This window comes from Eutrigla gurnardus (genome assembly GCF_963514095.1).
Source record: "Eutrigla gurnardus genome assembly, chromosome: 11".
Lineage (NCBI taxonomy): Eukaryota > Metazoa > Chordata > Actinopteri > Perciformes > Triglidae > Eutrigla > Eutrigla gurnardus.
The window spans coordinates 11,425,635-11,442,025 of record NC_139925.1 but is presented as its reverse complement, the minus strand read 5'-3'; the positions used below and the strand labels follow the sequence as shown (position 1 = coordinate 11,442,025).

General features: G+C 44.2%; 1 protein-coding gene across 2 annotated transcripts in view; it reads left to right on the top strand.

Moving 5' to 3' along the window:
* lrmda (leucine rich melanocyte differentiation associated) overlaps nt 1-15,604 on the top strand; it is a 189,789-nt gene extending 174,185 nt beyond the window's left edge. For both annotated transcript variants that reach the window (XM_084021527.1, XM_084021528.1), the window contains one exon: nt 14,135-15,604. In XM_084021527.1, coding sequence (XP_083877653.1) covers nt 14,135-14,214 — 80 coding nt within the window. In that variant the 3' untranslated portion in view covers nt 14,215-15,604. The remainder of the gene's footprint in view (nt 1-14,134) is intronic.
* Nucleotides 15,605-16,391: the final 787 nt, after the last annotated feature.

Below are 16,391 nucleotides of genomic sequence, written 5' to 3'. Positions count from 1 at the left end.
ACCGTCCAAGACCACTGCAGACAAAGCTTTATTTATGATGATACAAATTCAACTGGACTCGCTCATCGAAACTTGCTCAGGCACAAACAGATGTGAGTCTGAGGCAACGCGTTGGCTTCTACTCCTAATGTGTCAAACCGATAGACGCGGACATGACTTTTTCTGCCAAGTGGGCCCAAGCCTGTTGGAAGAAACACACTGCTGGTGGAAATATTGCAGGCATAGGCAAGTAAGGTAGGTCAACGTTGTTCAAGAAACTGTGATGTACGTTTACAACACACCGTTTGGTTCTTCTTTACTGGTTACTGTCATATTCTCCTCCAACAAAGGTTGGCTAACCCAGTTATTAGAACCTGCATGATTGTGTGACTGCTCATGTTTGCTGCCCCGTCTGACTTCTTTGTAGCAAGCTTGTTATGTTCCTAGATCCCCCCAATTAACTTATAATGTTACTATTATCCTTAACGATAGCCAAAACTACGAAAATAAGACCCATATTGTAATAAGCCATGATTGTCCTCGAAAACATATTTCATTTGTTGTAATTTCCAGCTCTATGGGACGAAAATTTAATTATAAAACAGTTCTAGAGAGTTGGGGCTTTGAGTCATAATTCTGATTAATGTGGTTGTAAATAACATATTGTGAAATTGATTTTTTTAGAAATTTGCTCAAGAAACAAAATGAGCTCCATGGGCTGGATTTATATGTCATGCTGCTGTACTCTCTTCGGTAATACATTGTAGTACTGTTCAAAACAGGATATCTGCTCATTTCCTGGTGGCCTTGATAAGTTCTATGAACCTTCTCAAGTCAGCTTGGCGATGCATAATATTGAGCCAACGGCTAATTATCTTTTCAAGGCAACAATGCAGATGTGACTGAATTAAAAAAAAGGTTTTGTTATTCACAAATGCATCAACACATCGAGTGTGTCGTGCAGTCGACCATAGGCATTACTGCAACCACTGATTCTCAGGAGTATTGTGGGTTTCGAAACTTCAAATTCACACACACACACACACACATGCACACACACTGATACACTCATTCCCAGGTACCCTCAATGCTCCAAAGCTATTGTGGCGGAAAGAGCTGAGCTCATCTGTCAATTACGGTAAGCTCCGTTGGGCCATTGTCTAAACTGTTTTCTCACTCACTGGTGAATCCAGTGATTTATTGTCAACTGCCTGGGCATCAATATACAATTGGGAGACACTAAGCTGTGATGTCTGAACACAAACTATTGTCAGAGTATCAGCATAGCTCACATTAAGTGCCATTTAGATTATTCATTGCATCGGGTTGTGTGGAAGTGTTGTTTGGACGTGCTGCTTGTAAAAGAGAAGAGAAGGCCATTATCCTATATGCTGGGATTCCAATGCTATAGATCTGAGCTTCCATTCACCTTCGCATTTGCTATTCGATTGAATGAACAACGTCTGAGCTCCAGCAAACACGGTGTTGCAAATGTGTGGGGTCAGCTTGTCTTGCCCTGCCGTAAAGTCCGAAAGGTCAACTGGATATGAGTGTCAGAGCTATTTTGTTGAACTGATGTGAATTTTTCTCTCTCTTAAAATATAAAGAGGAGCCTCGGCTACAGTGAAGCAGCAGCTCTTTCATGGTTTCTGCTGGCATCAACGTTCAAGCTCAACCAATGAAAAGATCGAGGTCACCAAAATGCTAGGAAGTCCAAAGCAACCTTTTAATCTGTCACTTTGATTCGCCGAAGTTAGTTTAAACAGACGGAGCAGGTTTTCCCTGTCATGGTGATACGAGTGGACAAGTTATTTCGGCGTCATAAGTTGATTCGCCGACCGTTTCTGGCATGTTATGTCACTGCAGCGCAAAGACGATCGGATTGACTGAGTCATTTTGGTCAAACATATGAATTTATCCCCGATTGTTGTGATTTAAAAGGCTGTTTGCCTCACCCCCTTCCCTCGGGATGAACAGACTCAAAATTAAAACCTTCAGAAGCCATCAAAGCACATCATATCAGCTCAGAAAGATTAGCAATTATTTGATTATGTGTTTACAGGATCTGTGTGAGAGTGTGAGGGTTATATACAGTACTGTACTGTATACTGTAATATGTGCTCCATTAATAATGCATGGAACATAAGGTACAGATATACAGTAAATATTTAATTGAGAAACGGAAAACTTTTCCATTCTCTGGAGGGCCGAGTGCCCGGAGACCCTCGAAAGAAAGCGAAAATATGTCTCTCCATTTGACACCATTAGCAAGTGTTAACACATAACCCTTGGCTGTGCTGGCAAACTGCGCCGCACCATTTTAGGCGTCCTCTGCAGCGGCGGTTCTGAATGAAGGATTTGGACGGTTGGACAACAGAGATAGGGGGAAGAGGGCATGATATTGGATTAAGTGAAATGAACATGTTCACATGTGTGGCTGTGGGTTCTTTTGTGTGCACACTGTGACCCCGAGATGCCATGTCTCAGGGCTAGCCTGTTTGTATTGTGCCCTCTGATCCTGGTTAAAATAACAAGCTTGGATATATATATTTTTTGTATCCGTTTTCTCATTGCATTATACCCTTATGGTAAATAATGAATACATTATTCTATAAGGGCGCATCTACTGCATAATATCTTGTACCATTGCCCGTGTTATTGTATTGTTTTATCTAGCAGGCAGTAGATTGTAATAGCTGAGCTGAAAGGATGATATTAAGATAACCTTGGGAGAGACGCGATAATACAGCCATGGGCATCTGTCCTTCCTGCCATCACTAACCCGCTGTGACATTTTGGCTGAGGGACGGCACCACCACCACGGCACTAACAGATTATTTGCACTTTTTATATGATACTTGAAGGGATGGCTTTTTGTCATCGTACAGTTTTGGAAATTGCCTCCTTGGTCAGCTTGTATTGTGATATGCTGCTGGCCATTAGACTATGGCGAGGTAATCCTGACAAATCAAGGATATTAGTGCTGTGATGTGCAGTCAATAATATTTGGCTTCATTAATTCCCATGCCCTGAGATGACATCCAGCCCCTATTAGGTTTGAAATCTCATCCCCTTATCCTCTATACCTCAGCTGTGGATCAACCAAGCAGCCAAGCAGATAATACGCTTTGAGCTCTGAAACATGTACCATTATAATTAGCTTTGTCAGGTCCTAGCCCCTACAACCCTCATGCAGATAATATGATAATATGTCTTCATAACCGGCTGACCTTACATGCTCAATATTTCTCCCCTTATGAAGATTACATGTCAATAAAGTAATTGAGTCCCGGGGTGTGTGGCAAGTGAAGATTTAGGTTATTGGACTTTTCGGGCCCAGTGATGTACGAGCGTTATTATTCTACCTGTCAGGAGATGTGCAAGGGGGCCGGGGACAGTCCGAGAGTGTCAGGGGGAGAGGAGAGAAGGGAGGGAGGGAGACAGATAAGGCGAAAGAGAAAGAGAGGGGGAGGGCACGGAAAGACATGAAGTGAGCCAAGGAGAGACGCAGGGAAGGGAGAATGTGGGGGGACGGAAATGAAGAGAGGGAGGGAGGAGCGGGGGAGAGCAGGAGAGGCGAGAGCATTTCTCACGAGGAGGAACAGATCCACACTTAATCATCCCCTCATACCTCCATCTCTCTGTCCCCTCCCTCACTTTCTGCATACGAACAGGGGATATGTCATATTAATTAAGAGGAGTAGAGTTACAGTGGAGCCATCCGTCTGAATGGGGCACGGGGAGGCCAGAGGGGGTATGAAATATTCCGCACAACACAAACCTATCATCACCTCCGCCTCGCACCTGATTGGCTACGGTGGGTTCATTAGTTTACATTCTTGCAGGAAATGACGGCATGTCATTTGACACGACCATCATTTTGAGCGGTGCATGATGTCACCAAGAATCCATCACTGCAATATTATATTAAAAACATTTACAATATTGGATGGTTCCCATGCATGCTGGCTTACTGGTTTTAAACAATTTGAAATAATTCTACCAGTAATCATATACAACTGATGCAACAAAAAAATTATGATTTGATATTTATAAGAGGCACACACATTAATCAACGTTATTGTAAATATGCCAGTGTTGGCCAATCCAATCATTCCATCCCTTGGGCAAGATGTTCTCTCAATACTGTTTAAACATGCTATATATACAGTGTATGTGAATAAATGAATGTAATGCATTCGTTTCTATGGAGAAGTCAAGCAATTACAGGAATTATTTATTGAGTTCACACACATGCACTGACCAATAAACATTCTGCAAGTGTGTGTCACCTCATGACTTCCAAATGTTCCAGCTTGAATTAAACAAACCACAACAAAATAAACCACTCTTGGTTTCATTTTCCTCATTCCCCCGTTTCTAAAGATAAAGGTAGAATCCCTGATTTTGACATCACATATGTAGTGATTTGCACTTTTTCCCCCCTTTTCTATTTTCCTGCCACACACGGTGACAAATTGTGCTAAATGCCATATGTCAAGGTACTGTTTTGTCCATCATAATTTGACTGTCAGTGCTAGAGACAGAGGAAATGGGATGTGAAAATGAGTGTGGTCGATTGAGGTCCAACAATGAAGGTTACACACATTTTCCGCTGCCAGAGAGGCAGAGAAGCAAAGGGGGGGGGGGACACACAAAGGCAGGGTGGGAGAGCAATGTTAAAGGATATTTTACCATGTCCTGTTGGATTAGGCCTGGAGATTGATATCTTCCAGTCAGATGAAGCTCTGATGTGAGTGATCCAGCCCCTCCATCATTGTGACATGCGGCTCTTGGCTAACGCTCATCCGTGTTGATGGGCACACCCTACGCCACGAGGAGCCCCGGTCCAACATACCCACCTTCCTCTCTCCACCATCTCCGTCCACCTCACTCTGCCATCTCTGTTCTTTTTTATTTCTATTGCCCTTCTCCCCTGTTTTCTGTCACCATGTCATGTCCAATCACTGTTCGGCTGGCCAGGCACTCAGTCGGGCAGGCAGGGAGCAGGAGCCCCAGGTAGGGAACTGCCTAACAGGCGTCAGGATGGGCACAGAAATGACTGTAATAATGGGGTCCCTGTGTGGCCCAGACAGGCCAGTCAGTTAGCAGGGGCCAGGATGGGGGAGTAATAAGTGTTTGATGTCTGCAGGGGAAGGAGGTGTGAAGGAGTACGGCCCAAACCTGGGCACTCCGGTCAGGCAGGTGCAGCCAACCAGGGGTCTGAGGGGAACGACTGTGGAACAAGACGTCAGATTAGTATTGATATGTGTCACGCTGGAGGTTGCCGGGCTGTTTGTTTAAGAGGGAGGTCTCGGCGCGGTTACAGCCATGCTGTAATTGATGTCTGGCTCAAGAAGAAAAGCTAAAGAACAAACGGAGGTCAAGAGCTTTACGTCAATTCTAGGTGATGAAGGAAGAAAACGCTGCACGCCTTTATTATCCACGCATGTTTTCATGCATGTGTAAAACGCTTCCTCTCATGGCTAAATTTTTCTGGCCATCTTTGATTTTGATGGAAATTGCCCCTGACATGTAGCGAGGTGCCATTCTGTCCACTGATGCGTGAAGTCCATCTTTGTCTGTGTGGTTGAGTTTAGTCAACGTGGCATTTAGTGACTGACGTTGCTTCAGAGCCAGCAAAACACCATCATTGTCACGTCATTTATCCTTTGCTTGCCAATATTTGACGTGTTCCTTGCTCAACTCTTCTAGCTTCGGTGCCCTCAACCGCATTTCGACCCTCAACACATTTTGAGCCCCAATATCAGAGGGAGTAGGTCGGCCCCCCACCTTCCCCTGATAAAGTCACCGCTGTCCTTTCTGGCATGGCTATCTAGTAACAAGCTGCTTCCCTTTGAACAGTTTTATGTGGTTGTAATTGACCTGACAATGGGGTTCATTATGCAGTCCCTTTCATGCTGTTTTGCCTGATAATTATTATTTAATGTGTTCGGATGGAGAGCATCATTAATTCATCCCTTCCTCCAATGTCAAAGAGATGAACAGTGAAGTTATCACTCTCTGGTGATTAATATTATGCTCTTTTGTTATTGAATCCTGTCCCAGTGATTAAACCTCCGTTGAGTGACTCGCCAGCCGCTCTTATTAACGGCGCCATTACCGAACACAGCCAAACCCCTAATTGCAATTTTCACTTTTTTTCTTTCTATTTCGGTCAGAGGTTTGAACCACTTATCTGCGCTTTTCTTTTAATTAGAAATCCTGGGTGTAATGAAGAACACAATCGATCAGTGTCAGGCGGCGTGACGTGCACGCGTTTGTGATTTGTGATCCGCATGTTGACGGAGAAAATGAGCACTTATGATTACTGGCGTCATTAGTAGTTTTATGTGCCCTTAAGGGTAGACGAACCCCTTTCAATAACTCTAGCAGTAAGTAACCAGCTTGTCATTATTGTTACAGGGGAGATTTTTTTTTGTTTGCAAGGCAGTGAGTTGGCTAAATGATGCTGGATGCCTTGAGAAGGCGTTCCAAGGGGATTTAGGACTTTGTAAACTGTCTTAGTCCCCCGCCTTAAACAACTCTCCCCTTCTTATCTCCCGACTCCAGAGCTACTGTAACCAGCATCCTCTCCTGGCTCTATGTGGAATAAATGTCAACGAAATTAATTTCACCATTTTTTTTTTTCATTAGACCCCCCACAACGGTAATCTCTTTCTTCAGTCAAAATTTATGTGCCCCAGAATTCAATTTCCTTCTCATCCTCATAAGTTGGAAGTACAAAGACTGATAGGCATTTATCTGCTTCTAACTGTAATTCACCCATCAATGAATAATGCCGTCCGCAATTTAAAGTGTTTGATTATAGCCATTTAGTGAACCGACAGTGATTGAGTGTCATTTTTTCAGACGTGAACCAATGTTGCAGATAAGCTTAAGACATAACCAATGCATACAGCATGTGTCTAATTATTAATTAACGTTTTATTCCAGACTTTAATTAAATTGCTCTGTTTAATTTGTCAACATTGACCTGAATGACATTAGCCTAGGCTTTGCTTTAGCAGGGTAGCTCTCACTTCCTGAAGCATATGAAAACCTACAGAATGTGTTATTGTTGCACTTTAAGGGAGAATCATGTGGCAAAATCAACCTGGTATTGATCAGAGCTGGTTGAGGCACGACCCAGCAACCTCCCTCTGACAGCCTATCAACCTGTGGCAATAGCAAATCTTTCAACTCTGTGTGTGTGTGTGTGTGTGTGTGTGTGTGTGTGTGTGTGTGTGTGTGTGTGTGTGTGTGTGTGTGTGTGTGTGTGTGTGTGTGTGTGTGTGTGTGTGTGTGTGTGTGTGTGTATTGTTTTTTTTTTACCTGAGTCATGCTCACAGTTCCTAAATCTCTCTTCTGTCTCGTTCGGTCTCTGAGGTGAAATGAAGTGAAAGTTTGTGCTGCAACAATGGAAACAAAAACACAATACATCACGATGAAGTAAAGCTCTAGAATGTGTTTGTATACATTTCGGGTCAGTACTTTGGCAGAGAAACATGACTGACGGCAAACATACAAAGCGGTTGGCGAGTATTTATAGAAAGTGTGACGCCATTGCCATCAAATGTCTACAGAGAAAGCAACATTTATGTTGTTATTATGGGGGCTTGACTACTACTGCAAATAATGATCAGCAGTTAATAGTCGGTACCTTTCCTTCTCCTTCCCTATAAAATGGCATCATGTATGCAAGCATGTGTTTTCTAGTATTCAAACATGTTATTATTTAGTCTGCTGTTTTGCTCTTCTGCATGCCTTGCTATGCAGCCTTGGCTGGTTAGAGTCCTCCTGTTGTAGGCAGTGCACCAATCCTCCAATCCCTGCCTTCCTTCCATCCCTCTCTCTCTCCGCCTTCTCCCCAGCCTCTGCCTGGGTGAAAAATGGGACACATTTCCCTGATAGCCTGTGTGGATGTGGAGAGTATAAATGGCTAATGAATTACAGATGAACATTGACGCAAATTAATCTTCCTGATGTCCCAGGGTTATATGGCAGCTATTTAAAAGTTTAATCAATACGCTGAAGTTGAGAACATGCAGGCGCTGCAGTTGTTTGGCCGCAGTAAACAGCCAGGAGGGGGAACGGGGGGGAAGGCCTGAGCTCAGGGCATGCATCATAATGACAGCTATTTATGTTTAACGGACTAAATATTTTTTTATTGGGGAGAGGACAAATGTCACTTTAATTTTTAAAGTTACGCGCAGGAGTTTTGCTCGAGATTCACGGGATACGGGTGACGCCTCTGCTGTTGGAATGGTTAACTAATTGACAAAGGAGTCTATTAGTAGAGTTAATATGGAGGATGGATAGATTTAGTTTCAACTTGTCGTATTAAGCTATCGTTTCTTTTGTGAGAAATGTGCATCGTAAAAATGATAATAAGATGGTCCTCATCTTATTGCTATCATTATGTTATTTACTTCCGTGGCTTCCCCCTTGCCCTCCATCACTCGTGTGTGTTTGTGTGTGTGTGTTAACTCATTCTGGGTTTGTTGACTGATGAAAAACCAAATCCCATCACAAATCATTACAGTTTTTAGCGCAAAAAAACTCACAGTACCAACAAAAATAGGGCCAATCAATTTATCAAATCCAGTGATATGGATGGATGGATGGATAAATGGATGGATGGATGGATGGATGGATGGATGGATGGATGGAACTCCGAATTCAAAACTTTCAAGAAAAATACAAATGACCAAGCCTACACACACATAAAGCATATTGATACTAAGCGAAACAATATAATTTCTCTCTGTGGCAATGTGCGTGTGTGTGTTTGGTGTGCCAGGCCGCCCCTCAGTGGGCTGAATCACAGTCCACTGGCTGTTGGTTTATGGGACGCAGGGGGGTTATCTATCTACAGGCCTCCCCATAGAGAGGAGGTGGCGACTCCATCTCTTGACGTTGGGCTGAACTGATAAAAGGACAGCCGGAGATGGATCGTGTCCACAATAATAGCCCTGGCTCACAGCAGCCTACGCCCCAAGCTCATAAGTCACTCTCGCACCAACTCTTATGGATGCTTGCCCCCCAGTTCCATCTGACCCCATCCCCCCACCTGCCTGGCAGTGTTATTTCAGCCTTCGCAGATAATACAGAAAGTGTAATTGCATTGTTAATTGGCTTTTTTTTCCTCATTGCATTTTTTTTCCCCTGATGGATGGCAGCACTGATGGAATTGTCGGCTAAGTGGCCAAAGTTGAGGTTGGGACAGAAAAGCAGAGGAGGCGAAAAAATATAGCAAATCAAAAGGATTTAAAGAGAGCAAATAAGAGAATTAAGAGTGTAGAGAGAGTCTGGGTGGGAGCAGTTGAGAGGGGAGGATGGATATGAAAAGGAGACAGTACCAGAAACAAGGAGTGGAGGGAGTGGATTCATGCCGAGAATAGATAACCTTGATGTTAAAAGCTACATCCGTCGGCTGTGTCTTTCTGTGACATATTGATGGCCCTTGAAAAGAGTCAAGCTGATTTTATGCAGGGAACAATCATTAAACCCACTTCATCTCCCTCCTCTCTCTGACTCTCCCGCTTTCTCTCCCTTGTAAGTGTGTGTGTGTGTGTGTGTGTGTGTGCTGATTAAATGCAGTTTTGAGGCCGGCTTTGTGATATATGTGGCTAGGAATCCTGAACAGAAGCCCTAGAAGAAGTGGAGCTTAACTTGAATTTTAAAAAATATATTAGTATATATATTTATATAATATTATATTATATTAGTAATATATTCCACGCTTGATGACCACTCCTTCACAGCTCCCTGCAAGTCTGCTAACATGGGTCTAAACCTGAGACCAGCACCTGGTACGACCCACATAGACATGTCCAGAGCGTAAGCACTTTACTGAGAACCAAAGGTATATTGTTTCATTACGTCTTTATTTCATCCTTTAGTGAAGTTTATCTTGCTGGGGTAATGTGAAGCCTCGGCCACACTCTCTTGCATTTCAAAACTACTTGCAACTTATTACACAAAACGTTATACTTTATTGACGAGTCAGTTTAAGGTTGGGTAGCAGAACTCCTAATAAACCCTTCCCGTACTTCATAATCAATGTTCTCTATGGATGGAAATAAACACTATAGCCATATTCTTTGAGCACTTTGAATGCTTGTCTTTATCTGTGGACAATATGAAACATTGCCAAAAGTAGCCGACATCAAATAACAATAAAACATTGTAGAATTAAAACAAACGGACCTTTCTTTATTTTTCTCTTGTTGATGAGTTTGTATATTGGTTCTGAACCAGTTGATGGAAACAGGCCTGATTGACATTTAGTATTTTGCAACATTTCAAAAGTTTGCTTAAAATTCCCTTGACACTTGCATGGAAACTCATGATGCTTATGACTTTCATCTTTCCTGGGAAACACAGAAGAAACTATTAAAAAAAGAGAGGCTAGCTGGGAAAGAGACTGGAATTCCACTAAATTGTAAATAATTTTGATGTTATTTTTCCTTGAAAATTGAGGCACAGAGCATCCAGTGGAAACATGTTTTTCAGAGATATAATCTGCTTTGATGCCCAGGAGACAGTTCAGATGGTGGGTTATCTGCACAGATTGATCTTTGGTAAGTAGTTTGTCCATCAGAACCAAGAGCATGAGCTGCACTGCTGCAGCTCGATGCCTTGACATGTCAGGAACTAACTGAAACTGTATCGTTGGAATCGTGTACAACAAGGCAATAAAGTATCACAGATTACATCTTTGTCAGGGCTGGATTAAGGAGTCCTCAGTTGTCTGCAGGGATTGCTTTAGTGCTACAGTACTTTATATGGCAAAGTAATATATTCACAAGAAAAATTACCCACCTCCTGTTATCGTACGTGTTGATTTGATATTTCCGCACTTTACATCGGGGGCTTCGTGCAGCTGGCTTACTCACACTGTGGCAGAATGGCCCATCAAGCCCCTGTGGAGGGGACACATGCTTCGGGTAATCAGCTCCGAATAGACTGTCTGACGGTGAACTTACACTGCGACATTCGCAGAGAGGAAGACACAAGATAGCGTCCGTATGGCTTTTTAATAAAGACAAGAGGGTTAGCTACTCCCCTTAAAAACAACAAGGTGCCGCGTGATGAATGCGGTACAAAGGCCTGATTGTTCCTCCACTGGGGGCATGATGGAAACGGTAGTCTCCGCATCACTTTGTTAGCCTGTCGCTTTAATGGCCGCTCCCACTGTTCTCGCCGTGTTTGTGTGTGCGCGCGCGAGATAAAAGTGTGTCTGGGTTGGCGGTGTTTATACGGTGGAGGGTGTGGGTGTTGATTCAGGTTTGCTCATCCGTGGCTTTCGGATACACGGAGGATGTTGCCGACTACTGGGTTTTACACTGTACCACTTATTATTAAGTATCCGTTCATCAGGCGGAACCCCACAGGCTGCGGCGTGGCCTCAGAAGGCGTTATGTAAGAGTGAGTCTGGCTTAGTTATTCCCTTCTGTGTCTCCAGCCCGCCCCATCTTTCTCCTGGTTTCCCTCGTAATAAGAGCGAGCTCTCGCTGTGATGGGAAATGCGGCCAACTGGAATGTGTTTATGCACAAAACACACTGCTTAATGTAGTGCTGCGATATATTCCGAGCCGGTTGCACAGAAAATGAAGAGACACTTTTTCAAGGCATATTTTCACCCACTGGGAAAGAGACCTTTTACCTATTCCTCGTTCTGCTCTTTCCCTTTAATGTACTCTTCCTCCTCTCCTTTGATCACAGATATCGCTTGTTTTTGTCTATAGTGCTGTTGGAGAGTTGCAGTTCACACTCTGCCAGAGCTTTCTGATTGGTGCTGGAGAATCTCAAAATGTGTTCCCTCCAATCCCTCTCGGTCCCCCACGGGCTAGTGACGAGCTCGGCAGAGTGTGAAGGCTTGAGGGGCCTTTAGCTTTAGTTCCTTCATCTGTGAAGGTTATCTCCGAAAGGCTTTGGTTGCAACTTACAAATATATCCCCTCTAGGTAAAGTCTTATAGGAGTCTTGGTTCGGGTACCTCAGTGGGTAATCTCTTTAAGGGGCCCCACTCCTGGAGAGAGAGTGAGTTTCTCGCCGGATAAGCTGTGAATATGTGAAAGGCCCCGCGCCCATGTGATCAGAGCGCAGTGAGACACCCTGAGTCCTGTGGTGTCAAGCCCAGTCTCCAGCCGTGGCACCTATATCCCCAGGCAAATCACAGCAGCTGGAATCCACCCTCCGCCCCCCAACCTCCTCACTGTCAGAGAGGCACACACACATGTACACGTATACGTACCGCTCACACACCGGGGAGCAGGCAGGCATGGAGCTGGTCCCGGATTTTATCGAAGGTGACAGCTCCTCACACTTCAGTGTTTGGATCACCTCAAGTAGCTGGGCTATGAGGGGAAATGAGCACTGCTCCACTACAAAGTCCAGATTTAGATTCACTGAGCTTGTCCTCGGGCCTGTGGGCTGCTGCTGCTGCTGCTGCTGCTGCTGCTGCTGCTGCTCCGCCTGACAGAACACCCACTACTGCTGCGAGGGACTGGTGTGTGTGTGTGTGTGTACGTCTGTGTACTGTATATGTACGCTTGTGTGTGTGTGTGTGTGACTTGGTATATCCTACTTTGAAGAGTCGGAGGGGGGGGAAGAGAGCGATGTGTCAAGTTTGGTTAGAATTGAGGGTGGCATCAGAATATGCTCGGCACTAATATGGCACCAGTATCTCTGTCCCCGTCTCTGCTTTCTGTCACTTAGTTGCCATTCTTTCCCCGCCCTTGACAATGTCTCTTTGGATTATGTGATTGGACTTAGCGCTCGGAGCGCCCCTCATCCCTCTGCGACAACGCCTCTCCCATAAGTCTCTCCTTTTCTTGCCCTGGCTCTGTCCCCCCCCCCCCTTCCTGTAATGCACTTGATGTCTATTTAAAAAAAGCCTGGCGAAAGCTTGTATCTGTTCTGCTGTCACGGGATCATTGACAGCACTAATGCCACTTGTCCTTGCCTCATTTGGTGAGAGGTGACACCTAGCCCGCCACATTCATCAAGTGGCAGTGGGGAGCGCTGTGACATCAGAGCGAGGGCAGGCGAGCGGCGGGGCTCTGGGCTGCCCATCCCCGGACAGCAATGAGAAAGCACACGCCGGCCATCTTGGATTCAGTGTCTGAGCTGTGTAGAGGCTTCTCTTTCAGGATTCAGGTTAAATGATGTAAATAGACATATCTTTGCTTACTGTAGAGTAGATACATATCATGCGTGCAACTACTTAGTGGCGGTGTCAAGGTCGTGCATAAATACTCTGGCAAGTTCTCAACTCCAAAATTGATCCATATTATCTTGTGTGTTTTATGAGCCTATTCTATGCACATACAGAAATACTATGCCTGCTGATAATTGAATAATTGCTTGCTGTGACGGGTCAGTGTGTGTGTGTGTGTCTGTGTGGGAGTACGTAGGTGGCTGTGAGCTTGTTACTGCCAGGACTTTGCCTCAAGGCCACGCTGGTCTTTCTCTGGAACGAGATGCTCTTCACATACAGTTCAGTCCTGCCATTTAAAGCTCAACACTGGAGTTTTTGTACAGTAGTTTTTAGTACACTTATATTGAAGAATTCTCACTGAAACTCGTCGGTGTCCTTAAGGTCTAACGAACATATTGAGTGCAGTTACTATATTATAAAATGTTACGCCTTGTAGTAAAATGTCTTGAAACCTGCATCGATGTCCCCACAGGTTGCTCATCTGTAAGTCCATAAATCCATCGTCTACCGCTTATCCTGTATTCAGGTCACCAGTCCATCACAGGGCTGACATGTAGAGACAGACAACCATTCACTCTCACATTCACACCTACGGGCAATTTAGAGTTATCAATGAACCTATCCCACGCTTACACGGGGAGAACATGCAAACTCCACACAGAAGGAACCTGAACCAGAGCTGGGAATCGAACCCTGGCCACAATGCTACCCACTACACTACCGTGCAGCCCCTCATCTATACGTCAAACACTACAATTGAATATGTCTGTGATAAAGATATTACTGTTTGGTTAATGCTACGTTGCTACTTTCAGTCACTGAAAGATCCAGAGAGATCCAGAAAAGGTCAAATATGTGTTTAAATAAATGTTATTAAATCTGTGAGCATGACCCACACCCTGACGTGACTCTCTCACTCTGTTTTCAGGGGTATTCGCCAAGTGCCGCTACGTCTACTATGGCAAACACTCAGAAGGCAACCGATTCATCCGAAACGACCAACTCTGATGGACAGCTGGTCGCCACGAAGAGGGACATGAGTGAAGAGGGATGTTAACAGAAGGAAAGAGGATCAAATCAATCTCTTATTTGAAAAAAAAATGGCTGGTGATATTTTAACACCTGATCTCCCACTGGAAAGATTTAAACTTCATCATTGTTATGGACGGGGGAATGGGTTGTTTTTTTTAAAGCTCGTAATCCGGTCCCACAGTTCCAGCCTCCTCTGCTGAGCGGGGTCTGCCTCCCTGCTTCCTCCAGCTCAGAGTCAGAGATGACACTCCCACTGACATGATTGCCTCTAAGCATCAGCAAGCGTACACACACACACACACACACACACACACACACACGCAAGGACAGTCTCTGTCGCTCTCTTTCGTTCTCTTACACACAGTCAGTGACAAACACATCCAGCCAATTGCATCCTCTCCTTTGACAGCCATGATGGATCACCCGTCCACTACCACTACTAATCAAGGGTGAAAGGGGTGACGGTCACACACCTGGGGCCTGACATGGACTCATCTCTCTCTCTCTCTCTCTCTCTCTCTCTCTCTCTCTCTCTCTCTCTCTCTCTCTCTCTCTCTCTCGAACATATACCTGCTGTTTAAAAACATTAAGATATTGCAAAGAGGTCGACAGAACGAAGGTTAGGTCTGCCTGGTTTAACATTCCTAATATTTTTAGCCTAAACTTGAAACTAAGTTGCATGCTCAGTCTAATTTGTTCAGTTTGTGGCAGACTGTAGAATGCTCTCCCGTCTTTGGTTTGAATGCATTTTTATTGAAGAAAAGAAGACGTATATGTATGTCTGATATGTGAGCGATGATTCGGTCAGTGTGTGTATAATGTTAGCATGTGTAGTGATGCAAATGCAGCTTTTAATGTCAAAAACATTCCAGCAGCTTTAATGAAGAACAGATTTGTAACCAAGTGCTCATTCCAGGTATATTGTTAGGTATTATAGTGCCATTTCCTCGTGCTGTTTAGCCTTTTGTCCCCAACTGTGTGTCTTCCATGAGTACACACACTGAAATATTCCCTCCATTATTTGCATTGCATTGTGACACATTGCAAAGAATTTAAAGACAGCTTCAGGAAATTGAATCAAATGGAATATTGCCGATGCACTTGTAGTGGTTAAATGCACTGTTTTTTTTATGTTTCCATTTTATACTATTTGTATGATCCCCATGGTTTTACAGTTCTCTCATAATAGGTATATTATGATTTTCAATGCCTTATCATTAACCTAAGGTAAAATGCTGCCATCTTTTAGCATTTTAGTTAAAGTTCCCAACCTTCCAATCTAAAATTCTTGACAGCAATGATGTGATACTGCTGATCTGATATCATATTGTATTTGCTGGATGTCATTAAGTGATTAAAAGGGTTTCGCTAACGTGTGTGTCTGGTCAAATTGCTGCAGAGACTCCGGTTAATTCACATGAATTCCTTCTTACATTCATATTTTTTCCTTTCTAAAGCCTCAACAACCAAAAGAGCCAGTCAGCAATTATATTAGCCCCCTGTTCCTCATCATTACAGCTGCAAAAGTGATTAAAAAAAAGATGTCCCTGACTGACATCTCAGTTTCAAGTCACGAGGCTTTACCTACTCCTTGAGGTGACGTAGCCAGATAAACCACGGTGATGAGCTTGAGAGCAGGTGCTCGCTGTGAATGTATTTGGGATTTGAAAGAAGCCATGTTGAGCTTCAGTCCTGCACATCAATCATCCACAGACTGGGTAAATGAAAGGTCAGAGATAGCCTCATGCGATGTTTGTTCACTAAGTCTGTTTATTTCTCCTTTCTATTAGCTTAAAGATTGTGTGTGTGAGAGAGAGAGAGAGAATGCATGCTCGCCTGCCCGAGCTTGTACACAACTTCCTACAGGACTGTGTGACCATATTCCAGCTGACATGCCGTTCAGGAGCCTGGTCACTAGTGCCAGCGTTTCAAAATGACAAGGTTTATTTGTCTGTGTTTTGATATGCTCAGAGGAAACCGGGGCTGACAGCCGGAGGAGGTAGGAAGATGGGAGCCACAACAAGTTCCCCCCCGCACGACACAAAATGTCATCCTTCCCCTGGCTGCGGCGTGCGCCCAGCCATCCTGCTGAAAAGAGCAGACATTTAAAACTTTGTGACATGTGTCACAGGCACTGCCATTGAGCCAGTGCC